At 37.2% G+C, this 27,907-nt stretch overlaps 2 protein-coding genes across 5 annotated transcripts in view; both read right to left on the bottom strand.

The window, feature by feature from the left end:
• The window catches only part of cnnm2b (cyclin and CBS domain divalent metal cation transport mediator 2b), a 49,120-nt gene extending 37,718 nt beyond the window's left edge, over positions 1 to 11,402 (bottom strand). For all 4 annotated transcript variants that reach the window (XR_013798009.1, XM_079615723.1, XM_079615724.1 and 1 more), the window contains exon 1: positions 9,781 to 11,402. Coding sequence is in view for 3 of the 4 variants with exons in the window: in XM_079615723.1 (XP_079471849.1) it covers positions 9,781 to 11,230 (1,450 nt within the window). In the remaining variant the exon portion in view is untranslated. The remainder of the gene's footprint in view (positions 1 to 9,780) is intronic.
• Positions 11,403 to 13,059: 1,657 nt separating this feature from the next.
• as3mt (arsenite methyltransferase) lies at positions 13,060 to 26,460 on the bottom strand. The gene is made up of 11 exons (XM_079615722.1): positions 26,329 to 26,460; positions 26,049 to 26,082; positions 25,575 to 25,702; positions 22,310 to 22,460; positions 21,063 to 21,199; positions 20,672 to 20,741; positions 20,376 to 20,457; positions 20,114 to 20,245; positions 16,703 to 16,845; positions 15,665 to 15,796; positions 13,060 to 13,533 (listed from the first exon to the last, which is right to left on the bottom strand). The coding sequence occupies exons 1-11, from the start codon at positions 26,352 to 26,354 to the stop codon at positions 13,435 to 13,437; spliced, it is 1,134 nt and encodes a 377-aa protein (XP_079471848.1). The 5' UTR covers positions 26,355 to 26,460; the 3' UTR covers positions 13,060 to 13,434.
• Positions 26,461 to 27,907: the final 1,447 nt, after the last annotated feature.

The following is a 27,907-nucleotide window of genomic DNA, read 5'->3' as shown; positions in this document are numbered from 1 at the left end:
CTGTAAAAATATACCTCAGATTTCTTGTCAAATTTATTTGTACAGTCAATCGCAAAGCTCTTTCCTTTTTTAGATGTGCTGCTTTGTGTGTTTTTTGCAGTATTCACACTGAAACCAATCCTGCCGCTCTGTATTTCTGCCACTCCAGCCGACGGTGAAGTCACGCGCATGCCCTCTATAGCACACTGAGTGGCTATTTTTTGCATGTGTCATGAAACAATTATTCTTCCTGACCAATTCAAGCACTCAAATGAAATGCTTCCTTTGATTGAAATGTGCAAATGAGTAGATGAAGACAGTATTTTATTTCTAGGCAAGCTATCCTTTTAAATGTGTATCAGCTACGGTAACGAAACACTATTTGATACATGCAAATTTGCACGTTTTCAATCCAAGCTAACTAAGCTGCAAATAACAACTGATACCGCATTGAAAACAATTCACTGTGGCTGGACTCCATTAAGCTAAAAGCAAAATAAGAAAAGAAAGGTTTTTAACTGTCATGCCTTACCCTCTACAAGCAGACATTAATTAAATAAAACAATTGAATTAAATATTCAACTATTTTAAATTAAATTAAGGCTTCAACATTATGTCATTCAAATTACAACACTTTAGCTTAAGTAAAAAGTGGACATAAAACAATTATCATACACCATGCAACTGGTCGTGAAATATAATAGATGCAAGTAAGAGGCAGCCTGCTTCAGCCATGAATTTTTGGGCCTCGCATGACGTGCTGTTTAACGTGAGTTAAGTTCAGTCATGTCTATATCTGACACTAGCGCTGTATTTTATACTCCATGGAAGCACCCGTTTGGCATGGTTGTTTTTCCTCTCACTAAGAGAGGGAGAGAGAACTGCTTACCGCAATCAATGTTGCCAGCCAGAGCTCTTCTGGTTGGAAGACTTCCATGCCAGAGCATTAGGCAAGGGTTTGTGTCGCTTGTAATTTACGACATTGAGGGAAACGGGCAAAAGGACAATATGGGAGGGGGGTCCGGGGAGGGGGCATGGCACGGAAGCCTTGGGAATGCCAGGGGGCAGTTTTGAAACCCAAGTGGGTTCTGCAACTCTCAATGTGTTGTGAAGTAGATGGCAGAGAGAAAGAGGGAGAAAGGCAGGAGAAAGAGAGTTTGGGAGAGAAGTGTTACGTCGAATTTGCTTGATCTTTAATAACAGTAAAGCAGGAGAGCTGGAACCAGGTTTTATTTCCAATAATTTAAGTACAGTGGCAGACCTTTATTTAGGCAGAAGGGAGTCTCAAAAAACAGCATTAGTGGCAAAATATTCCTCTGATATTCACAAAGATTAATGATGTGTGAAAACTAAAAAAAATATATGTTAAAAGTAAAAAATAGCTACATAAAATCTGTTTACACTCTGAACATGAACAATCTGCTCCAAACTCTCCTTAAATCTCCCAAAAATACTATAAACTCTAAATAATAACATCCAAAAAGTATTTTTGGAAAGTAGGGTAAGTGTACCTATTAAGCCCATGTACCCTTTAAGCCCACTTTCAACTTTGAAGTCTAATATAAAAAAGAGAAAATCATATTTTTTGCTGCTCCTTATTTTAACCAATCCAGTGATTTGTAACTTACCTGACATTTTTTATTGCATGTTAAACACATTTGGCAATGTTAAGTTAGCCCCACTCATGTGCATGCCATCTCAGGGGACCTCAAACAAAGACACCCAAAAACTTTGGTGTTTCTGGACCCTTCAGAAATCAACACATTTCTGCAATTTTCAGCCATTCTTTTGGTAACTACATTGATATTATGTCAAATAAGAGATAAATGTATTGTTTTTTGTGTATGAACAAATAATAATTCATAATTTTATATAATTTTTCTTTAAATGGAAAGATGAATATTATTAGTTTGCGCTCAAAGCTAATCTCAAGGTCAAACCATTAGCCTTACTGGAAGATAGACTGCTGAAGAATTAAGCATGTGAACTACAAACACTAAATATTTTGTGATTTATTTTACATTAATTTACAAATAAATACATCATAAATTGTTTTGTTGGGAAGATTATTTTCATAAATTAACTTTTTTTAAAGATGGGCTTAAATGGTACAGCGCCATAAAACGCATGCAAACTAGAGTCAACACAAGCTAACCTTGAAGGAAAAAAACATAACATTTCTCAATGTGGGCACAATGGAAATTACTATGATGCTTTGTCCACAGTATATTTAAGCTCCTTGCATGTCTATGTAAACATATATTATATTTTTTAAAGGAAAACTGTCTTTTTTTTCACCTTTACTGACTGTGGAACCATTTAAGCCCACCTTATGTGTTTCAATGAGGAATCCCTCAAATTACAAAGTTTAATCAACTTTGTGAGAGAAATTGTTAAATGACCTATTAATTGGATACTTCATGTGGAATTTTGACTTCATGTGGAACCAAGCCGACTCAAGGCTCCATACTTATGACATGGGAGGACCACTAGTGGACCCCCCCTAACCCCTGAGTCTGGAATCCCAACTTGGCTTCCTTCCCAGGATACACTCGGTCAAAGTTCTAGCTTTGACCAGGTATAACTCCAGAATCAAGCCAACTTAAGGCTCCATACTCCCGGTGTGGGGGGCCCCACTAGAATACCCCCTGAAAGCCAAGAGTATGGATCCGCAACTCGGCTTGGCTTCTGAGATGCTCCAGAGTCAAGCCGACTGAAGGCTCCAGACCACCGGCATGGACCCCCAGCCACTAACACCTACCAATCACACCCAGGGCTCTAATCAAACATTAGCAAAATTACTTTTTTTAATGCTTCCCTGTCACTGAATAAATATATCAATGTTTTACTTATTTAAAAAAAATATAAACAATTATATTGTATAAATCAATCATGATGTGGGCTTATTTGGAACACATGCGGGCTTAAATGGTGCCAAAGTACCAATTAAGCCCATGCCAGACTTCTGACTTTATTAATAAAATATCTTAATTTTATATTCTAAAACGTACATCAACTAATACATACATTTTCAAATGTGAGATTAATCTTGCATTTTAACAAATAATTTTTCTTATAAACCATGTCAATATCTATGAAAAAAACCTAGACTTAGATTTTGGTGGGCTTAATGGGTACGCTTACCCTACATGTTTCCATTTGTATTTGTCTGGAAGGTTTCCAGTTTCCAAGCGGAGACAGATTAATGAGTGAGGAATGGATACTAGCAGACATCTGAATCAGAGAACAATCCGATTGCATAATAGTCAGGAAAAATAAAAGGGCATTACTCAGCAGTCAATCTTTGATTTGACCAAGACTCAACCTGATTCTATTAGAAATGATTTTGCCAAGCAACTTCTAAATAACTATTTCGAAACACTGAGTAACACTGAGTAAAACATCAATATATGCTGGTTATCTTTGTTAAAACAAACAAGACACAACAGAGGCTAGTAATGCTAGATCAGACCGACTTTGTTGAGGTACTGGCACTACTCAATTGTTTAACTAATCGCTTCTGAGGCCATTTCATGTTCATGTACCAGAATTTGAGGAATGTAGGCCATTTGAAAAGCCACGTCTTAGCATGCGCTTGAGCTGCACACGTGGAATGACAATGGAGAGCATGTTCAATAACATTTCACCCTAGTCCTGACAGAATTGACTACTACTGCTGATAGCTTGACAAAATCAAAATAAGACATCACAACAGTACTTTAATTCTGAGAACGTTCATTTTTCCTTCCCTATTGTCACAAATATCGGAGTGAAAAGGCTTCTTGAATGAGAAAATGTAGGACAGGACTTGATTTTATCCTTCGGGAATTGATTGGATTGCTGTGGTTTGCTATTGCTGTGATCTCAGTATGCACATCATCAGAGAAGAGGCAGGATTTCGTTTGGAAGGAAAGTTATTTTAATGGGGGTTATGCGCAACAAACTATAATATTCTGTAAAACGGGTTGAATAATTTCGGGTTCAGGTGTTTTGTATGTGCTTCGTTAAATATAGAGCTGCTACTCAAGATGCCTTCAAAAGAGTGGGCAAATATGAGCATAATGTATACCCCTAATATATATATCATACCGCCCATACCTATTTCTAGGCATGGTTTGCATTAAAAATTGGTAATGGCATGCGGACAGGGTGTGCACCGACGTACCGAACCCGAGACTACCTAGAGGAGGTGGTCTGTCCCACGATTCGCGTGAATGTAAAAGCAGGTGCACACTTGTTCAGGAAGTACTGTAAAGAAACCTGTGCATGCGATTTAGCCGATTACGACGTATTTAGTTCTATAAAACACATGTAAGGGATGGTAGTGTTGATGATCTACCCTGCATACAAGCGAGAGTGAGCCTACAGTGTATTCACGCATAGCGAGTGCAATCAGTGCAGCAAATTATTGGCAATCCACTTTTTTATCCTCAAAAGAGTGTTTGCAAGCAGCAGAAAGACGCCTTCATGCGACACACATCCAGAGTGTCGTTTACTCAGCTGTGCATAGCCTCAAAAAAAAAAAACACAATATATTTGACCCGCTTTTTTCTATCATGCGCCGTGCACGTTTGCGATGACGTAAGATGAGCGCAAGTGCACCAGGGTTCGATAGAATCAAGTTGAAAGTGAAACCAGACCAACACAGCGGGGGGCGCCAGGGAACAATCACGCTCGGACACGGACTGCAGCAAAAGTGCCCAGAGTAAAAACGCCATAATTGTGAAACCATAGTGTGTTCAAAGGGGGATCCCACACACTACATCCAGCAGAGTTCCTGCCAATATGACGCCACATAATCCCCACCAGCAAAGGCAAGTGTTACCAAGTACTGTATACGCTCCAACGTCTCAGCAGAAATCATTACACTGGTTGATTGCTCATCAGATGAACAATGTCAAAATTGAAGATGCGGGGTGCCACAAAAACGAATCTGATTTAATTGAAGAGGATGTTATTTGGATTGAGCAGTGAAACAAGGAGGGATGTCATCTATTATGAGACATAATGCAGCCATAACTAGGCCAAGTGAAGTAAAAAAGAATTCCCACGTTAAAACAAGAGGGAAAGGAGGTTGCTGAATCTGAATTAAGCATAGATTGGCCTACATTAGCAGGCGGGTGGATTGGTTCAATACGTGCAAGAACTCATGTGGAGGCCAACCACCTTCAGTGGCCCTGCGTTACAATAATAGTACTGTACTGTAAATGAACTACTGTGGTTTATGACATCTATAGATGTCACTCCTGATAACATGCCAGGTGCAAACTACTGTAATATGCAGGCTTTTTAAGGAGTATTGAACATTTGTGATATATTTTGAATGTATAACAACGTGAATATGAGATCAGATTAAGTAAGTCTCTTAATTACTGAGTCCTATAAACATATTAACATAATGACAAAAACATGACCGCAAAACACTTATTTTGGAGATACAGATGAGGGTGGAGTCATTGAAGGCCAAAAGTTCATCTGCATGATTTAAAATGATAACAAATCGTCCTCTCTCGCATAAATTAACAGATTGATCGCATCAAGCATGTGATAGCAATGCTGGCACTGAACCAAGTCATATTGGAGTGTTAGTGAGTTCAGGAGAGTTAGGCTCTGATTTCATGACCTTTATCTTTACGTACTTTGTTCTAACTTTTTGCAGAGAGTAATGTTTTCTACATCCTTCTGCAGCTAAATGAGTTTGATGAGGTAAGTACTACAAAGAAGTCAGTAACCTTTCTGTACTAGATTAAGCACTAAATGAAATGACAAGATGTATGTTGAGATATGATCAAGCACGATGAAAGCATCCAAGGGCTGATCACTCAGGATGCGAACGTGCTTCCATTTGCACCGTTTTCTTTTTTTAATGTAAGCATGGACTAGATGAATGCTTTTGCCTGCTGCAATAAATCTTGTTGTTTTTCAGCATCTTGTGCCATTGAGCGTTGCATTTTTATAAAGCTCTGTCAAGGTAAAAACAATAAGTTTAACTTTAAAAAAAGTTGCACTGTGTTCCATTCCTGTGGATTTTGAATGACCCCTAATAATGTAAGGTCAGTGATCAACAATATGGATTTTTTTTTATGGCCAATTGGGCCAGTGTTCTGATTTTTACTTGCCCTGCCACAAAATAATGATTTTTATGTTTAGCAAGCCACTTTTATAATTGGAGAAATAATTTTAGTTTTTCATTATATGTGACCCTGGACCACAAAACCAGTCACATGGGTCAATTTTTTAATATTGAAATTTATACATGATCATCTGAGAGTTGAATGAATAAGCTGTTCATTGATGTATGGTTTGTTAGGATATGACAATATTTGGCCGAGATACAACTATTTGAAAATCTGGAATCTGAGGGTGCAAAAAATCAAAACATTGAGAACATTGCCTTTAAAGTTGTCCATTTATGTTCGCAATTGTGCTGCATCCACTCACAAAAATAAATGTTTTATATATTTATGGTAGGAAATTAACAAAATATCTTCATGGACCATGATCTTTACTTAATATCCTAATGATTTTTGGCATAAAAGAAAAATCTATAATTTTGACCCATACAATGTATTGTTGGCTATTGCCACAAATATACTCGTGAGACTTGTGACTGGTTTTGTGATCCAGGGTCACATATGTTGAAGGGAAAGCCAAAAATGTTGTTCCAAACATTGCGACATGTCGTTCCATATATAAACACACATACATCACATGTTAAACGCATCACGTGTTCATTATGCTCTAAAACAAACCGTGTTGGTCCTCGTGCGTGCATCACACGCGTTATGTTATGTGATCTATGTGTAAGTGTCAATCATTGTTTAGATGTAAATAAAACCTAAATGAAATCTGTTCATATAAAGCGATCATATCTCTTCACAAGACTTGGATTAAGCTGCTTGCTTCATATGGATTCATTTTATGATGACCCTTTTCAACAATGTACCTGGACTTTTAATGTAGGGACATAAACTTATCAGGTTTCATTAAAAATATATTAATTTGTGTTTTGAAGATTAACCAAGCTCTTGTGGGTTTAAAACGAATGGTGACAGTTTTCACTCTTGGGTCCATCTATTTAAGGTTTCTTAAAATTACATTTGTTTACCAATTTCTTTTAACAAAAATAATATATGTCTCAGGCTGGAAATTATAGTTATAAATAAGGTTGTTGTTTTTTGACAAACCCCCATATTTATTAATCTTGGTGGCAAATTAGCAGAATTTGCAACAAAAATGTACAATACAAAAAAGTTTGTAATGTATGAAAAGAATTGATGTACAAGTTCAATGAATGCAAATTGTTCTACACTGCATTGACAGTTTTCTCAACTGTCTCCTAGCCCTTGATAGTGGGCAATCCTTATTGTTGAGCCCTCAAGTTATTTAAATATTTAATTATAATTCCCCACAGATAAGAAAAAGCAACTCTGTTTAGCAAAGAAAATATTCTTACAAATAAACTTGCATACTAAGAGAGAAAAACAAAATACCCACTCAACATGTTAGAACGAAAGCAACAGCAGCAAATGCCTCCTGAACTGCACAGCTTTGAGTTAAGCCCAGATGATGAACAATGCCATTCTCATTAAACACAAAACTGCTGTTTGGCAGGGGTCCCTTTATGACACACACACTAATTATTTCAATCATAAAGGAGCTAGTCTGTAGCTCTAGGAATTTTAGGGCTGACCTTTAAGGTCATGATTGCAGTCAGAAGTCCTTCTCATTCGGACCCAAATTAGTTGACTATTAGAAGACATCTGAGTCCATTTTCCTCTGTCAGAATCGAGCATCTTCAAATGCTATCATGTAAGTCGGCTGCAGAAATAATAAAAGCAACCTTTGCCACTCAAAAATCAAAATCAAAGAGAAACAAATTACACTTTGAAGGTGTGCTTGGCAGGAGTGATGTATTTTGTTCCTACTTTGGATGGCTGTGCAGCTCCACAAGAGGCATTAGATTAATTAACACTGACTTACAATACAAAGCACTAAGTTTGAACTGAGAGAGTGCCCAAACCACAGCCAGATTGACGTGAAACTTTGTGTCCACTCCCCTAATCAGTCATTAGAATAGCAACAGCCAATCGTGAGTTTCCTCTGGAGAGAAGCCAAGAACAAAAGTCACAATCATAGCCAATGTTGCTAAAATTCGTATAATGGCATTGTATTTGTATTCTTAGTCGCTAAGTCATGTCAACGTTTTGATGCCTTTCCCCACAAAAAATCTCAAATGAAATTGATTAATGCATTAGATAAACTACTATAGTTCATTTTGATATTAATTGTAAGCTGGTTTGACTTTAAATAAAACATCAGGTCTGAGGTGTGCATACTGTCATAAGATCTTATGAGGCTGTGTCTAAATGTAAAACTAATAAGGTAGGCTAAATGGATATTAGGCTACGTTTAGTAAGTTTGGTCTACTATTATAGGGGTTTGATTCACACCATTAAACTTTAAATCTACTCGGTCTTCTTTAAATCTATATGGGGAATAAGCTATTAAATACTCCTTTTCAGAATGTATAAAAAATTTCCATCAAGACTCTCACCATTTTACCACATAACACAAAATACAGATTGTTGAACTGGCATGTTATTTCATGCATTATGAAGTATTACACCTAATAACCCCCCTGAGTCATCCTTTAGCAACTGTGAGTACACCTGCAGTGTATTTCCATTGCATCACTACATTCTCACCACTGCTGCAAGCATTAACCCTTAGCTATGTGAGGGCACATCGAGATACCGCACTTCCCTGCACTCAGGCACATTGTAATACGTTTGTAGGGTCCTGAGGGCAGTAAGTGTGGTCAAACAGGCCAAAGCTGACAACTTAAAATAGTTTTAAATAGTGCAGGAACACTCAAGAAAGAGCAAGCAATGGGTATGCAGAGGAAGTATTTAGCAAACTCTGAAATGGGATGTCCATGAATGATAAAGACCTTAAATCTCAAAAATTCCCATTATTATTATAACAAATTATTCCCATCAATGTAACACTATAATTTATATATTTGTATACATATATATGTGTGTGTGTGTGTGTGTGTGTGTGTGTGTGTGTGTGTGTGTGTGTGTGTGTGTGTGTGTGTGTGTGTGTGTGTGTGTGTGTGTGTGTGTGTGTGTGTGTGTGTGTGTGTGTGTGTGTTTACAGAGTTGAGATGCTTTTGTATTCTCAGTATGCTAATCCAAATTAAAAATTATCCAAAAAAATGCAATCTATGTAGGCTATGTATTAGCCTACTGCAAGTTCCTGATTTTAATCGTATAAAATCTTAAGGCATTTAAACTTTTTAGCGAGTTTAAATCATTATAGGTGATAAAAAGTAGGAAGACAGAGGACTTTACATGATAACGTGGGATGAAATAATGATGGGGGACAAACCATAATAGCCTATACGTACGGTATTACATAATTATTAGCCTATAATCAATCAAAACTAAGTAGCTTCAAGTAAACTGAATGAATGGACTATGTAAGTTGCCTTCCAGGTCATTGTTTAAATACCTGAATAGACATAAGGTGGACAAAACAGGTAAAAAATAAATTTTTTGAAGAAAAGGAACTGTAGATTCTGTAAGTGAAATCTAGTCGTGCGTAATACAGCCGGTGCGTAAAAGGTACGCGACTGCCTTCATATAGACATGATGCATGATAGTCTAGCTTTCATATGGCAATAAAACATATATGCAACGTAGAGTAGCCTATGCTTAAATAGTAGGAAATCACAATGCAACATTGTTCAAAGACACATCTTTAGCACCTCTCTCAGCGCGAGCGCGTTCTCACCTTTCTTGAACTCCTCCAGCATAGCGTCGAGTTTAGTGTCGTTGAAGACGAAATGTAAGGGATGGCTGTAGAACTTCGTTATCGTCTTCAGCGGGGTGCAGTCGTCGGGATCCACAAACGCAAGGTCCTTCACGAACAGCAAGTCCACGATGTTGGACCTGTCGCCCTCGAATACCGGAATGCGCGTGTAGCCGCTCTCCATGATCTCACTCATGGAGTTGAAGTCGAGCGTGGCGTCGCCGGCGATCATGAAGCAATCGCGCAACTGGGTCATCACATCTTCCACTGTCTTAGTCCTGAGCTCCAGCGCGCCCTGAATGATGTTTAACTCCTCTTTCACCAAGTCATTATAGGGATCCGTGACCCTCAACATCTCCAAGAGCTTCTCTCGGTTGTACACGGTGCCAATCTCCTGTCCGAGGAGATAATCAAGCAGTTTACTTACCGGATAGGACGCAGGGAAAGTGAGCAGCATGAAGAATTTAGTCAAGAAGATTGTATTCGCACCCACAGCGAGACCGTGTCGTGAACATATAGCTTGAGGCACAATCTCCCCAAATATCACAATGCCGATGGTTGACATCACTACAGCTATCAATCCAGAACCGGCGATATCATCCAACAAAATGGTCAAGGTCGTGTTGACCAGAACATTCCCCAGAAGAAGCGAGCAAAGCAGGTAGTTTCCTTGACTCCTGACAGGTTCGATCTTCCTGGCGTAGTTCTTCTCCTTCTCCGTCCCGCAGTTCTGGACGATCTGGAGCTCCATGGGATCCAGCGCCATCAGACCCAAGTTCAAGCCGCTGAACATGCCCGAGAGGCAGAGCAACATGGAAATAAAGGTGACCTGAAGCCAGAAAGGAAGCAGAAACTTCCTCTCCTCCACCACGATCACTTTGGTGTCCTCTCCGTCGTGATAGATCCACGTGGTCTCCGTCCACGGGTCGTGCATGCCAGCCACAGCAGGTGTGGAAGTGGCGATGCACAGGTAGTACGCTTTGCTCCTCTCAGTCTTTCGCAGAGGTTTGACCTCGATTTCCACGATGCCTGACGTCTTGCGGGTTAAAATGATGTTGGGTAAGATCAGAATATCCGAAGTCCTGATGCCACAGGGGTGCAAGCCCGACGTGTCCTCCTGACTCTTGTTATCTCCCGAGGAGCTGTCGATGTTGCCAATCACTCGACTCCTCTCGTGTTCCGTAAAGGCGATTTTGGACCACGTCTCGTTGTTAATGTTTTGCCCGTACACCCTCAATCTCACCCGAGACCTTTCACTGACCCGCAAATAGCCCCTGTCCATGAAGGAAATGTCGTCCGTGTCCTCCAGTCTCAGCCCGATGATGACAGTCTCCTCTCCCCCTCCTTCCTTGCCACTTGTGGGAGTAATTAAATAACTGCTTGCAGTAAAGAAAATCAAAGTAAAGGCTCGGACCCGGCTAAGTGACGCCATTTTTTGAGGGGGTACTGGAACCGACTGTTGATAATGGACAGCCTCTTGAATGAAAGGGCTTTTAAAAATCAGAGCCAATCCGGCTTCATCTCCGCTGCGCGTCGCCTTGACTTGTGCATCAGGTCTCGCTGAGTCCCACTACGCGGCTGAAACTGATCACACTTCAGCGAGAGCAGCGCGAACTCGTGCCTCTACTGATGTCTCGGTGACAGGCGACCTGGGCAGCCAATCCAGTGGAGCAGCTGGGCGTTGGGCGGGGCCTTCGCTGCCGGAACAGCCAATGAGCTCCGTAAACAGTCGCACTTAATGCAAACGAGCGCATACAGAAGTTTCCTCGTGACTGTTTTTTTGGTGTTTTGAGAAGAATATTTGGTGACAGCATTTTTGAATAATGCCAAGATACACTCAGGAAATGTAATAAATACCTAAACACGATTTTAGAGAGTTTCTTCAACAGTAGACTTTATGGACAGCCTAGGTAACATGCCTAAAGTTATCAGGACATGTGGACTGATACATTTATATCACTGCACTAGATTGTTCAATTTACAGTCTATTTACAATGTCCAACAGTAATTTGGCATCACAAGATGATTCTGTAATTTTCCTTTTTTTATTCCCAAATTAAATTGTGTCTGATAGTATTCTGTGCTAAAATTACAGTGGTGGGAATTACATTTTAAACGTTTTAACCCTAAATTAAATGAAATGATGATACACAATAACAAATAAATCTAAACCAGATATTTGCCTTGGTTTTGCTTACATCATATCAAAAACCATATTTTATACAAAATATAAAGCAATTGTATACAAAATTCATGGTTGTGCTGAAAATTATGCCATAGTGAGGAACAGCATAATTTGTTTAACATCAAATTAAATTGTTGTATGATTGCTACATTTATGAAAGTATTACCATCTCCTATATTTTAGGGGGTAGACATGAAAGTATGGGTAAGATGGTAAGTGGGATCACAGCATGTCCCAGGTTGGGCTCTCGGGGACCCATTTATCCAGAGCATGTGTACAGCTGCACCAAAGATCTTACAATAATTATCTTTGTAATATTCTTACAAATAATAATTTATGTTGGTGAAAGTTTGTGTCTGGGACAAGGGTGAAACAATAAAATCTACACAAAAATAATTTGAAGAGAAGCAAAAAGATGTGGCAGAAAGTTCTCACAGTTGGAGAAATCCCACAATGCAGACATTTTGAACAACGATCCAGTCCATGTCATCCTAAAGAAAATTAACAAAGCTGTACATTTATTGTGATTACTCAAAAATGTATAATAGGTAACTATTTACCTTATATAGATAAGGCAGGGATTAGAGGGATCTTAAGAAATGCAAGAGCTGCAAAATCCGTGAAAGGATGTAAAAATAATCATGGACTCAGATCTCCGTACAGTGTGCATTTTATCATTATCAGGGCCAGAGATCAATCCAGACCAAAGGAGAGTTGATTGATTATGAACTATTTCACAATCCCAAAAATCTTCACAGGTGGTGAAACTTTACATATTCAGTCAATTAGATAGAATATTTAAAACTATGTTGGAAAAACGTTTTACTCTATGGAATTCCTATACAAGATTCCTTAAATTTCTATAACCTCAAATTCTGTCCTTTTTCAGAAAAGAGCATTGGTCCCAGAATCGCAGCAAATGGTTGATGCGTTCCCCCTTCTCACCTGAAAATCCTGTTGTGAAATTTTAAGGGATGGGGGCTAGATTATAATAAATAGGTATATATATAATAAAAGGTGATTTTCATTTGAGAGAACATGAGTATTCTCTAGCTGATAGTAATAGCCAGGCAGTTAGCTCAAACATTTTTATTACAGCAGTGGAAAAAAAGTGATTTGATTACAAAAGTTCAATAAACCATGAGTTTTCACTTAGATTATATCTGGCAATACAATAAAGATACAATAAAGATTAAATCCGGCAGGTGAATGCTTAAGATTATGCAACTATATAGACTTGTGTGATGTACAATACTTGCTATACATAAATGAATATAATTAAAAATGCATGGAAAACATTACCCTATACTGATCGATGTCATCATTTTTTGTTACCTTTTTTGTTACCTTTTTTTTTTTTTTTTTTTTTTTTTACCAAATTAGTTAAAATTTACAACCAATCATTTGTTCTTTTCAAATCATAAAATAGCAAAACTGATTTTAAATTTGATTCAACATGATTCCTGGCCTGCACAGCACCCCCCAGTGGAAGCAGTTACACTCGCACTGCCCAACTGCTGGACCAGTTCAAAGGGATTCCTTGACACTGCCTGAAGAGAGAGGAACATTCTCAGTGGTTGGAAGTATTTGCATTAATCATAATGTATAGCTATTTGGTTCCCAAGAACTCAATGACACAGAGGGAAAAGTTCAGAGAAAAATTATGAGTAAAATGTGTTTTAAAAACTATACCTCTTCAGGTGTATACATATACTAGAAAATATATAACAAAAAAATTGCTGCCTTTAATGTTTAAGTACAATCAACTTGGATGTTTAAGTAATTTCAACTTAAATTGTATTAAACTCACTTAAAAACAATGAGATGAATCTGGCATAACTTTTAAAAATTGTCGCAGCAAGTGTAAAAAACATATTGCCGTTACTTTTTTTATTTTTTTATTACAGTGGGCAAAGAACATACCCATTACTATGTAAATCTTGTTTTGGTTTACAATATTAAAAAAATATTTGGATTATACAGCACTTATAACATATCTCTGATATTTGACAATGAGATTATATTTTCGGCTTTCTGTGTGAAAGTAAAAATCCACTAAAGCATGGCAGGAACTTTTAGAAAGGTTTAAGAAACTTAGATATTTATGAATGAAACCAAAACAATGGTCAAACATACATTTAGTTAAAATGTTTAAATCAGGATTTCTAAAAAATGGAGTAAATCTGATCCAGGCACCAACAGTGATCATTAAACTGCCTGGAGGATGACCATCTTGCGTGTTGTTGTAAGTCGATTCTTGTCCTTTTTGTGTGTCTTTGCAAAGACTGAATCACCACCAGCACTGATAAGATGGCATTCTTTGTTTGGAAGGGCGGACATTCCTCTGTGTTCAAGGCTTTGTGGTACAGATGGGTGACCTTGTGTGTCTGTATAGAGCAACTGAAAGTCCAGAAATACTCACGGCAAAAGTTCTTTATTTTCTTAAAGGAGAACTCCGGTCAATTTTAACATTGAGCTCAATTTTTAGTAAATTTGGAGTGCTGTCAATACAGAGAACAACGACAAAAATCGGTGTTGCCTACACCGTGTTATCCTCTTTTTAAAATGTGCACCCTATTGACTTAAATGGGGTCTAATTTTAAACCTGCTTTTATTTCTCTTATCATCCTTGATGTGTCATACAAGTGCCCAGCCATGTTGAGTGATTCCTTAAGAGTGAACACGAGTGAATCTGACTGCAGTAGATGTGAAAGATATTAATACAAATTATGTTATATCAGCCAGCGCACATACCTGTATTTAGTTCCTGTTTTCGGTCGAAGTCCAAAGTAGTCGATTGTCGAGTTCACGCGCGTGATCATAGGTAACTAAACTCGATAATCGACTACTTTGGACTTCGACCTACTTTGGACGCTTTCCTCTCAATAACATAAACATGCAGCAAAAATGACAGCGGTGAGAATACAGCAGATAAGAAAGCATCTGATCATAGCGAAGTAGATATGTTTGCACCAGCTCTGCAATATGGCACTTTATACAATATATTTCTTTAAAGCAAGTAGCTTTACTGTATTAAACACGGGAAAAAAATGTGTCTGTGTCACTTTCGCAGCTGATTTTCATGTCGAATAAGACAAACCGTCAGCACACACCTAGCAATTATGTAAACGCCACAGCCGTTTGTAGTTTGAAGTGTTTACTTGTCTTTTCAATGTGTATTCGGATATGTATGCGGATTCCGGATTAACATCCGGATGCAGGGCGCATGTTAATGCCAAGTGTAAACGCAGCCAAAGCAGTTTAGAACGACATTAGTCAATTTTCATTTTTGAACGAACTGTCCCTTTAAGTCTTAATCACATCCATGCTGATCTTCAGTCCAACAATTGGTTAAGGCAGCAATCTAGAGGAAATTATTACTGGAATATTTTTCTGGAAAGAACAACTCTCCTGGAAAGTTCGCTTTGGCCTGATTTTGTTTGAAATTATGTAGCACCAGTTCGTTCTTCGATGTTGCTTGAAGTATAATCATTTTTCAATGCTAGATGTCAGGTTTGTGATAAACACAGTTGTTGTTTTGAAAGATGGTGAGTCTAAAATTGCAACAAAAAATTATTTTACAACTGAAACTCAAATGGATCATTATAATATTGAATGTAGAGGTGTGATATATATCAGTGCATTGCTGATAAATGGAGGCCAAGAAAATGAGTCACTTACCTTGGGTTTGGCCCAGCATCCTCCAGAGGCGGAGGTGTTCACCTCCTGAGGCTGAAATGTGAATTCTTCAGCAAATCTGGAGTTACTCAAGAGGCTGGCCACATCACCATCCACCTCCATCACTTTATCAACCTAGACAAAGGCCCAGAATTGTCTTTTATCGATTATGATTGTTCACAAAATAAAAGTCTTTCAAAGTTTAAGATCAGTAAAATGTTTTGTTTTTTTTAAGAAGCAGCTTATGCTCACTACAGCGGATACAAAATTCAGTAGAACTGTAATATTGTGAAATAGTATTACTATTTAAAATAACCGTTTTCTATTTCAATCTATTTTTAAATGTAACTTATTCTTGCTTCAGTGTCACATGATCCTTCAGAAATCCTTATAATATGCTGATTTGCTGCTCAGGAAACATTTCTTCTTATTAATGTTGAAACAATGCTGCTTAATATTTTTGTGTAAACTCTGGTTTTACTTTAGTTCAGAATTATCTGAAGAATCGAAAATTCAAAAGAACAATGTTTATTTTAAATATAATTATTTTTGCACTATTATAAATGCATTTACTGCCACTTCTTGCAATTTGTCCTTGCTGAATAATTATTAAATTCACCCTTGCTCCTAACTATTCATTTCTTTGAAAAAAATTCTACTGAACCCAAACTTTTGAACGGTAAAATGTCAAGGTTTTTATGCAAAACATTTAACTTAATAATTACATGTGTAGCATTTATATGCATATCATTTTTTCATATATTATTACCATATGACCAACAAAGTAAAATCTAGGAATATAAGAAATAGTTCAGATATTTTTTTAAGCTCACACTTACATGACACTTATTTTCCAAACAACATGATAGTGACATATTGTCAAGATTCATTAATTCTAAGATTAGTTAATTTATTCAAAAATAATAATAATCACTAATGTGACAAAGAAGAGAAAGAATGTGCAGGATGTGATTTGCGTTATAAGCTCTGGTGAATAAGTACCGGTAGTTAAATTCTGATGAACTGGATGTAACTACATACCTTAAAGGTAAACTGGGCATCAAACTCGAAGCTTTCCTCCGAACCTGTAATGTCTCCGTTGTACATGACCAGACAGGACCTCTTCTCTGAACCTTTTGGTAACTTGAAGAGCCGGTATGTGGCAGACACAAATTTGTAGTCACCTAAACAAATTTTATAATTCAAAATAAAACTATAAATATCTTAGCATTTCATAAATGTGACAAAGATGACAAAGGTTTAACTTTTTGCAAATGCAGAATGACTTAATGTAATGACTACCAGTGGGAGACATGAGATCAGATGATCGGCCTCCTGTCTACTACTGTAACCAATTGTCAGCAAGATGGAAATTGCAATTTTTTCACTGAGCATGTACTGGGACAATAGAAACAAAATGATGCTCGGAATATGTGTCTGAGATTGTCTGAGATGTGTCAATCCTTGTTGTGAAATTTTTTGGTCCCTATGAGTTAAACAGCTTATAATCATACTAAGTGATGTTTCTTGAAAAATTTTAATTCAGAAAGTTTTCTGTGATATGTAGGTTTAGGGGTAGGGCTAGTGTAAGGGAATATAATATACAGTTTGTACAGTATACAAATAATTGTGTCTATGTAAAGTCCCAATAAAACATGAAAACACAACTTGTGCACTAGTAACACTGAGTGCAAGTGTCAACACTATACATTTCTCTCTCTGTGTGTGTGTGTGTGTGTGCGTGCGTGCGTGCGTGCGTGCCCAGATAGACTGCCATTTGTGCTCTTTGAGCTGAGGCTGATGGTTGCAAAGGCAAAGAGAACAAGTTTATTCTCATTCATCTTTGTTATGATGCATTATGCACTGGCACAATTTATAAACAACTTTTTTCCTTCAAAATGTTCAGCATTACGGTAAATCATCCAAAATGTTAAATTAATCAGTTATGTATATATATACTTTATAAATAATTTTAAGCTTGGTAAAGAAATGTACAGCAGATGTGCATATCACTTAATAGTATAACTAAATAGTTCTACACACAAGAATATTTGTGGCACGAAAACCTAATAAAAATTTCTTGGCATTAACACATGTGGTGTTATAACAATATAACAATATGTGGTAACTGTGGTATAAGAGTAATAATTTCCTCTAGATTGCTGCCTTAACCAATTGTTGGACTGAAGATCAGCATGGATGTGATTGAGCCTTAAAGGGACAGTTCATTAAAAAATGAAAATTTACTAATGTCGTTCTAAACTGTATGGCTTTGGCTGCGTTTACACTTGGCATTAACATGCGCCCTGTATCCGGATGTTGTCCACATACACATTAAAAAAGTGTAAACGCGTTTCTGATTTTTGTATGATCAACTCTGGAAGTATTCCTTCATTCAAAAAAAATTAATTTGATCTAAGACTGGATATTGCACAGGAAAGTAAAGTGAGCGCAATTGGGACATTGCTTAATTTGTATCATCTTTACTCTTAATCTGGTGTAGTTCTACAGACCTAATATAATTATTATGCAGGAAACAGAAATCCGATCGTTATCCAGATACAGAGGCTACTTAAAGGGTTAGTTCACCCAAAAATGAAAATAATGTCATTAATGACTCACCCTCATGTCGTTCTAAGCCCGTAAGACCTCCGTTCATCTTCGGAACACAGTTTAAGATATTTTAGATTTAGTCCGAGAGCATTCTGTCCCTCCATTGAAACTGTATATACAGTATACTGTCCATGTCCATAAAGGTAATAAAAAGATCATCACAGTAGTCCATGTGACATCAGTGGGTTAGTTAGAAGTTTTTGAAGCATCGAAAATACTTTTTGTGTCAGGTGGAATATACAGCGGACCCAAATGCAGAGGTGAATGCAAAATAAAGTTTATTCACAGCGAAACTGTAACACAGGAGACTGTCGTCAAGGAAGACACAGATCTGAAGTAAGCACAAACAATGTGGCTCTAGCAGGTGAACTGCCGATGCAGAGAGTCCAGCGCAGAGGGAAATAGGCGAGCGGCAACAATGCTCTGTCCCCGAGCAGCGAGGATGATAACTTGCAGGTGGCTGGTTAGATGACTGGCCACAAAACAGCAGGGTAACTGGGCAGAGAACAATGTTAATGATCCAACACAAAACTCACGTCTGGACAGGACAGGACAAGACAATCTCCATGGAAGGAAGCACTGGCAACAGACAACGAAGAGTCAGAGCATAAGCTTGTACATTGAACAATAATCCGACAAGGAAGCAGAGAAAACCAAGACTAGAAGTAGTGGAGAGAATTAGAGGAAAGGAGGAACAGGTGAGAAGTGATCAGTGCAAGTGCTGATCAAAATGAGGAACAGCTGCGGGTAGTGTGACAGAGAGAGAAAACATGAATGAGAGTGTAGACGCAGCGCGATCGCTGATAAGATGAGAAACACCTGTGAGTGTCTGTATGTGTGTGTGTGTGTGTGTGTGTGTGTGTGTGTGTGTGTGTGTGGATAAGTGAACCACAGACAGGAAAACAGAAAGAGAGAGAACCGGATCGTGACATTTTGGTCCAAAAATAACACACAATAAGACTTTATTCAGCATTGTATTCTCTCCCGGGTCTGTTGTCAATCCTTCACAGTTACGCTGATGACGTAAGACGCTGATGATGTGTATTTCTGGTGCGCCCGAGCTTCATTTATAGACTGAGGGAGACGCACGCTGTAAAAGTGTCTCATCATCCGCGACATGCACATTTACAGACCATTAAAAAAATGATATCCACGCAAACAATGTAGAATAGCTTGAATATAGCGTGCGTCTCCCTCAGACTGTAAACGAAGCTCGGGCGCACCAGATAACACGTCATCAGCGTCTTCCGTCAGCAGCGTCACTGCGGAGTCCTGAAGGCAGATTCACAACAGACCCGGGAGAGAATACAATGCTGAATAAAGTCTTATTTTGTGTTATTTTTGGACCAAAAAGTATTTTCGATGCTTCAAAAACTTCTAACTAACCCACTGATGTCACATGGACTACTTTGATGATCTTTTTATTACCTTTATGGACATGGACAGAATACTGTATATACAGTTTCAATGGAGGGACAGAAAGCTCTCGGACTAAATCTAAAATATCTTAAACTGTGTTCCGAAGATGAACGGAGGTCTTACGGGCTTAGAACGACATGAGGGTGAGTCATTAATGACATTATTTTCATTTTTGGGTGAACTAACCCTTTAATGTAAACGCACCGTGTCCAGATTGGCTAATGATCCGATCTGCTTGATCGGATCATGGTGATTACATGTTAATCCCAAGTGTAAACGCAGCCTTTCTTACCTCAGTGGAACACAAAATACGTTTTTGGCGAAATGTCTATTTGCTTTTGTTTTTTTGCAGAACAGACTTTCCCATTTATTTTTGATTACCATTACAAGGTGGCACATTTCACCATTTGAATGTCTCACCAAGAAGTTTCTCTAGTTCCTTGTTGCCCACAGTGATGATACTAGCAGTAACCAGTCTGGGTTTGCAGAACCCAACCTCTTCAGCCAGTCGTGTCAGGTCTTCCCACCACAATGCTCCACTCAGGCACTCACCTGATCAACATATGCAAATAAGAAAGGTTTTATTTGCTGTGTTCAACACAGTGCCACAACTAAAGTTAAACTATACCATGTAACAATTAGAAAGAAAAAAGGGCTAATTAGGATCAATGTCTTTTCTTACCCCATAACACGGTGTTGGCCTTGAGGTCTTCAGGGATTCTAGCATCACTATAAACATCACTAAAGTACAATTCCCCTCCATCCTAAAAAAAACAAAGAAAATTTAAATAATTTTTGTTTGTTAATGAGCTACATATGCAAAAATGTCCAGAGTTATTTCAAATATTAAATTTAATGCTTTGTATAAATGTCAGGATGAGTGTATGAGTGTCAGGAATGGAAAAATATAACAGAAAAATTATATAATTTAATTCTAAAATTACTCAAAACACTGGTGCGAGTATGAAATAGAGTTACCTTTAGTACACGGTAAGCCTCCCTAAGGACACTGGTTTTATCTGGGGAAAGGTTCACCACACAGTTCGATCTTTTGAAAGAAAAGAACAAAAAACGCCAATTAATTGGCTGTATATGCAAGCTAGTAGTGGAAACACTGAACAGACTGAAACCTGTTGAAGACAATAGTCTCAAGTCAGAGAAGAAAACTTTCTTCTTCATGTTAAAGTCACCATGAAATCAAAAATGACATATTTGTTTGTTTTAGTATTTATTATGAATCTTGTTTTTTTTTTATTCATGTGCCCTCATGTGCCACTCGAATGTACTCCACAATAGGGATGATAATACAACAGCAACTTCCATTTTATGGTGACTTTAAGGCTACTATTTTGAAACTTTGAAAGCTTACATGATGATATCATATGATTTCTCCTCTAGACCTGCTTCAGCCAAGGCCTCAATGTAACCACAAACAAAATTCACATTTGGCTTTTTGTAACCAAATCTTTGCATGTGGTAGTCAACGTACTTCTGGGCCACCTCAAGCTGCAAAAAACAAAAAACAAAAATAGAGTAGGTCACATATACTGTTTTTGCCATAACATCTAGGATGTGTAAAATATTTTTTTTTACTTTTTTTTATTAAGACTGTCACCCCCGGTTTCACAGACAAGGCTTAAGCTAGTCCCAGGCTAAAATGCATGTTTGAGCAGTTTGAACTGAAAGCAACTTGCACTGATATATCTTAGTCCCCCTGTAGTCAAGCATTTTACATTTAAACGATTTTTCCTTGAAAAAAAAATTATTCATGCCTTAAAATAGCTTGAATGGTACAGCCTTGCCTCATTTAGTATACTATGAATTCTATGAATATGCAAATTAGCCCCATCTCCACTCACTCACACCAGCATTGATCCACTCGTTGACGATCACGTTGTCATGATTGGTAACAAGCTAGTTTGTGACGTCAGAAACACCAGCGATTTCAAACAGTTTTTGACACCAGGGGCTTTAAAATATGTCAATGCCATTGTTTTGTCTCAAGATGCACACCAGTTATGTTTTTTTCTAAGGCATGTTTAAAAAAAATACTTACATTTTCGAATTAAACTAAGGCCTAATCCTGGCTTAATCTAAACCCTGTCTGTGAAACCGGGCCTTTATCTATTAAAATAATTAAACACTGTTAAGGCCCGTTCACACATAGAACGATAACTATAACGATAACAAATATAACAATAACTGTTGGCGTCCAGAACTATCGTTTATTATAAGCAGCCACTACAGTTTTGTCGTCTCGAGCTCTTTAAATTAAAGCAGGGTGGATTCTGATTGGCTGTCAGTGTTTTTGACATTGACTTCCTCTACGTTACCATTCCTCTGTGCCATTGTCATTATAGTTGTAGTGTGGACTCTGCAATGCTTTTACTTATTTATGCTTTTATTTAGAATGATTTTTAAAACTATATCTTTATCATTATAGTTAAGCGAATGGGCCTTTAATCTCATAACTGGTTTGGAGAAGACTAAAAAGGTTTTGTCTTTTAAACTGAAAGGTACTGAAATATGAAACAAGCACAAAATAACTTATTTACTAACTGTGCACATTATTATTCACAACCCTGTAACCCTAATCTGCAGTTCAAGGGAACTGACCTGATCTTCAGTCATGTCGATGCCTGTGACATGTCCCTTCTCTCCTACGAGCTGGCTGAGCATGTAGCAATCCCGTCCACTCCCACAGCCGAGATCAAGCACCCTGAAGCCCTCCAGACACTCAGGGACCACCAGACCACAGCCGTAGTACCTGAGAGGACGGAAACAAGTTATACTGCCACCAAGAGTTAAGCATTGAAACATGGTGAAAGGCAAGATGTAAACATGCAACAACAAAAAACAGTCTAACTGTTATAAGACAAGGTAAGGTATAAGCAGTCAAATAAAAATAAAAAAATCTAAAGGTTGGCTTTATTTAAATATGTTACAATTATTTAATTGTATCAAGTGTCCCTATTAACCCCACTTAAATCGTTTTTCGTTTATCTGTTTTTTATTAATATGGCAACAGGCTTCCAATAAAGTAGGTATTAATAAAAACATTTTTTAAATGTTTTATTTAAAAGCAAACATTCAAAATCTGGAATATGGTTATAATGAACAATTACCTTTCCATTCATCAATAGGTGTAATATACACAGTCTACTACCCTTTTCAAGAAATGACTACTTATATTAAGAATGTTTTAAATAAAATCAAAAATGACTGTAGAGACAAATGTTACAAAATATTTCCATTTCAAATAAATGTTGTTCTTTTGAATTTTCTAATCATCCAAAATTCCTGAAAGAAATGTATCATGGTTTGCACAGAAATTTTCAACATTGATTATAAGAAGACATGTTACTTACGCATCAAATTAGCATGTCAGAATGATTTCTGACGGATCATGTGACACTGAAGACTGGAGTAATGATGCTTGTTGGAGAAATTATTCTTGCCATGACAAGAATAAATCACATTTTAAATATATTAAAATAGAAAATAGTTATTTTATTTTATATTACTGATTTTAATATATTTTTGATCAAATAAATCCAGCCTTGGTGAAAACAGTAAAACATTTATCCATATATATATCAGTCAAATACAGGAAGTATACAAAGGAAATAAATAAATAAATATATATATATATATACACACACACACACACACACACACACACACACATGCATCATAAATATAAATATATATATATATATATGAAGATGTGACGTCAGATGCAATAGCCTGTAAATGCCATCTGAAATTTTCTTCTAAAATGAGCATTTTTATCAAGCTTGTATATTTAAGTTCGGTAATTTCACTTTAATGACAATTAATAGGTAATTCTCATTGCCATTAAAGTGAAATAACTGAACATAAACATCCAAACTTGATAAAAAATTATTCTAGAAGAAAATTTCTGATGGCACTTAGAGGCTTTTGCATCTGAAGTCTTTGTATATATACAGACGCATATCATATATTTATATATATATATATATATATACACACATACACATACATAGACACACACAGAAACATATCATATATATATACATGCATACATACATACACACATACATATACACACACACACACACACACACACACACACACACACACACACACACACACACACACACACACATATAGATAGAGGGGTGAACAAGTATTTGACACACTGCCGATTTACAAAGCATGTAGAGGTATGTATTAGGTACACTTTTAACTATGAGAGACGGAATCTAAAAACAAAAATCCAGAAAATCCCATTGTATGATTTTTTAAATAATTAATTTCCATTTTATTGCATGACATAAGTATTTGATCACCTACCAACCAGTAAGAATTTTGGCTCTCACAGACCTGTTAGTTTTTCTTTAAGAAGCCCTCCTGTTCTCCACTTATAACCTGTATTAACTGCACCTGTTTGAACTAGTTACCTGTATAAAATACTTATCCACAATGGCCAAGACCAGAGAGCTGTGTAAGGACATCAGGGATACAATTGTAGACCTGCACAAGGCTGGGATGGGCTACAGGACAATAGGCAATTAGCTTGGTGAGCAGGCAACAACTGTTGGCGCAATTATTCGAAAATAGAAGAAGCTCAAGATGACGGTCAATCTCCCTCGGTCTGGGGCAGCATGCAAGATCTCACCTCGCGGGGCATCAATGGTCATGAGGAAGGTGAGGGATCAGCCTAGAACAACACGGCAGGCCCTGGTCAATGACCTGAAGAGAGCTGGGACCACAGTCTCAAAGAAAACCATTAGTAACACATTACGCCGTCATGGATTAAAATATTGCAGCGCACGCAAGGTTCCGCTGCTCAAGCCAGGGCATGTCCATGCCCATCTGATGTTTGCCAATGACCATCTGGATGATCCAGAGGAGGAATGGGAGAAGGTCATGTGGTCTGATGAGACAAAAATAGAGCTTTTTGGTCTAAACTCACCATGTTTGGAGGAAGAAGAAGGATGAGTACAACCCCAAGAACACCATCCCAACCGTGAAGCATGGAGGTGGAAACATCATTCTTTGGGGATGCTTTTCTGCAAAGGGGACAGGACGACTGCACCATATTGAGGGGAGGATGGATGGAGCCATGTATCGCGAGATCTTGGCCAACAACCTCCTTCCCTCAATAAGAGCATTGAAGATGGGTCGTGGCTGGGTCTTTCAGCATGACAACGACCCGAAACACACAGCCAGGGCAACTAAGGAGTGGCTCCGTAAGAAGCATCTCAAGGTCCTGGAGTGGCCTAGCCAGTGTCTAGACCTGAACCCAATAGAACATCTTTGGAGGAGCTGAGAGTCCGTATTCCCCAGCGACAGCCCCGAAACCTGAAGGATCTGGAGAAGGTCTGTATGGAGGAGTGGGCCAAAATCCCTGCTGCAGTGTGTGCAAACCTGGTCAAGAACTACAGGAAACGTATGATCTCTGTAATTGCAAATAAATGTTTCTGTACCAAATATTAAGTTCTGCTTTTCTGATTATGTCATGCAATAAAATGCAAATTAATTAGGCCTACTTAAAAATAATACAATGATTTTCTAGATTTTTGTTTTAGATTCCGTCACTCACAGTTGAAGAGTAGCCTATACCTATAAAAATGACAGACTTCTACATGCTTTGTAAGTAGGAAAACCTTGTATCAAATACTTGTTCTCCCCACTGTGTATATATATATACTTATTACTTATATATACATACAGTCAAAAAAAAATATTCAGACACCAAATATAATTCTCTTAATATATATATATATATTTTTTTACTAGTGGGTGCAAGGACACTATTTCATTTATGTAAGTTAGAATAGCAATATATATAGCCTGTATTGCATTAACACAACATTTGTCATGTAAACCTTACTTTGCAACGACATCTGGATGGATCCCAGCTATCACTTTTCTCACATAAGCAGGGACAGACTTGGCAGACGGCACACAGGCATTGCTTTTCAGATCAGATTTATTCTTCAGTGTCTTTCCATAGTACTCCTGTATTAATGGTGAGTAGGTGTCAATTGGCTGCGATGTGAGATGCTAACTATATACACACCCATCCAATACATACATGGGTGTCAAACGTCGGTGCTAGTGAGCCACAGTCATGCAGAGCTTTGCTTCAACCCTCATCAAACACACCTGAGCAAGCTAATCAAGGTCTGAACTGAAGGCTTTTATCCGAGTTGGAGAAAAACTCTGCAGGACTGTGGCTTTCCATGACCGACGTTCGCTTCCCCATGGTATAAAATACACACACAACACAATTTTTATTTTAGATTAACAGCCCTTTAAAGTCAACAACAGAGTTTCGTCTTTTAACGTTTGGAGAAATACATACCTTCACCTCATTGTAGAGACTTGTAACAGCCTTACTGTGAACAATAATAAGAAACTTTACTGAGACTAAGTTAATTTAGTTACAGAATGTGTTGTGCTTATGCTACAGCAAAACTGGACGACTCGCAAAGACTTTCTGTCGCTATGTAATAACAATTCTGTTATTGTTATTACAAAATGAAAGCTCATACTTTGCCAGATTGAATGATACCGCAAATAACATGTAAAATAATCGAGTAACCTACTGAGCAACAGTTTCTTTTTTCTTTTTTAAAACGTACCTGGCTGCAGTAGGTGCGCCTTCCATGATTATGCGAAAATGTGTTTTGGTCTTTCTAGGTTTCGGTAGTTTGAGAGGTTCACCCAATCAGTGATCAGTATGATGTAGCCCACCAGAGACTGCTAAGTCATGCTCATGCAGCAGGACAGAGTAATGAACGACTGTCATCATGATGTTGAAGTGCCACAATAATGTGATTAAGAATGCTGCTATGGGTTTATTTACACTAAAGTCGGTATTAACCCGGTAACCCTAAAAGGGGTAGAAAAAAACAATAAAAACACATGAGAAAATTAATTTATTGGTTGCTATTTTCCTTTTTATTATAGATTTTTTTTTTTTTTTATGTATCCCCCCAGGATACGTCGTGATACATTTTGGCCAAATTTTTAAACAATTTATTCTCTCATAACTTAAACTAAATATTCTTTATAAAATTATGTTGAACAATGAGTAGCCTATAATGCTTATTTATGAATATATTAGCCTACTGTATCAAATGTAGGGCCTATAAATGATGATCCAATATAGGTTATGACCAAAACTTGTTAGAGATTGATAGTTCATCCTTTTTATCAAGTAAAGTCTTTTTTGCTCAGAAATCAAATGCAGGCCTGATGAACAAGCAACTTGGGTTTAGGCTACATCATTTTATAATGTTAAAAATAATTTTTACACTTGTTCATGTTAATGTCAAATATGACACAAAAGGCGTTTGTGGAACATTTATTTGTCCATCTCTCAATTATCATTGATAATTCCAGGCAGCGAAGTTGCATCTGAATTTGTGTCAAGTTTTTGACAATTTCACATGTGAGTTCCAAATGTAGTATAACAAAAGTTGAAATGGAATGTTAATAAAGCTTTTACTTTTCTTTTCTTTTTTGTGTGAAAAAAAGCATTTGGCACTAGTGAAAACGCATTTGAATGAGTGTGAAGTTTAAGGCAAATTGCCAAAAATAATTTACCCTAATAGGACAAAGTCACACCAAAAAAGGTCAGATCATAGAAAACTAATTTTGGAAAATGACTTTTTTTTCTAGCTGTGATTTCATAATTAGTCCCATAATCTAGTCATTAAATCAAATGATTATGTTAATGTATTTATTAATATTGTTAACATGATAAAACTCAAAAGAAGAATACCTTCTCCCATCAAAATGTGTAAAGTTGCATTATTATTATTATCATGAAATAATACTACGCATGAACTGTAGAGAGCGCTCTTCGAGAACAATCGTGGCATTTTTAAGCACCTGTTAAAAATGATAATTTATCACGAAGAGCCTTCAGAAATTCATGTAATAAAATATAGTATATTATTTACGACGTGGAGATAATAGAAACATTCGCTAATTTGCTGTTATAGCACAACATAAGACATTAAAAGATGAGTAAGAAGCTTTTACAAAATGTGTACATTACTTGTGATGTACTACTTATTAATACTTATACATTTTTAAAGTGTCATAAAAATACTAATCAACTGTCAATTTAAAAATTTGACAATTTAGTTGAATAATTGAATAGATGATAAAGCAGAATCCCCGTGAAAGAGATTCATCTGAAAGGTAAAATCG

This window comes from Phoxinus phoxinus (genome assembly GCF_949152265.1).
Source record: "Phoxinus phoxinus genome assembly, chromosome: 6".
NCBI classification, from domain to species: Eukaryota; Metazoa; Chordata; class Actinopteri; order Cypriniformes; family Leuciscidae; genus Phoxinus; species Phoxinus phoxinus.
Note: the sequence above shows the minus strand (reverse complement) of the source record. Positions and strands in the feature narration are given on the sequence as shown.

Coding starts and splice junctions, on each gene's coding strand:
- as3mt (XM_079615722.1), bottom strand. CDS start 26,354: ATGGAAGGCGCACCTACTGCAGCCAG. Junction 20,742..21,062: donor AAATCATATGATATCATCAT/GTAAGCTTTCAA, acceptor TTCTTTCAAAAG/ATCGAACTGTGTGGTGAACC. Junction 16,846..20,113: donor GGAACTAGAGAAACTTCTTG/GTGAGACATTCA, acceptor AAATTTGTTTAG/GTGACTACAAATTTGTGTCT.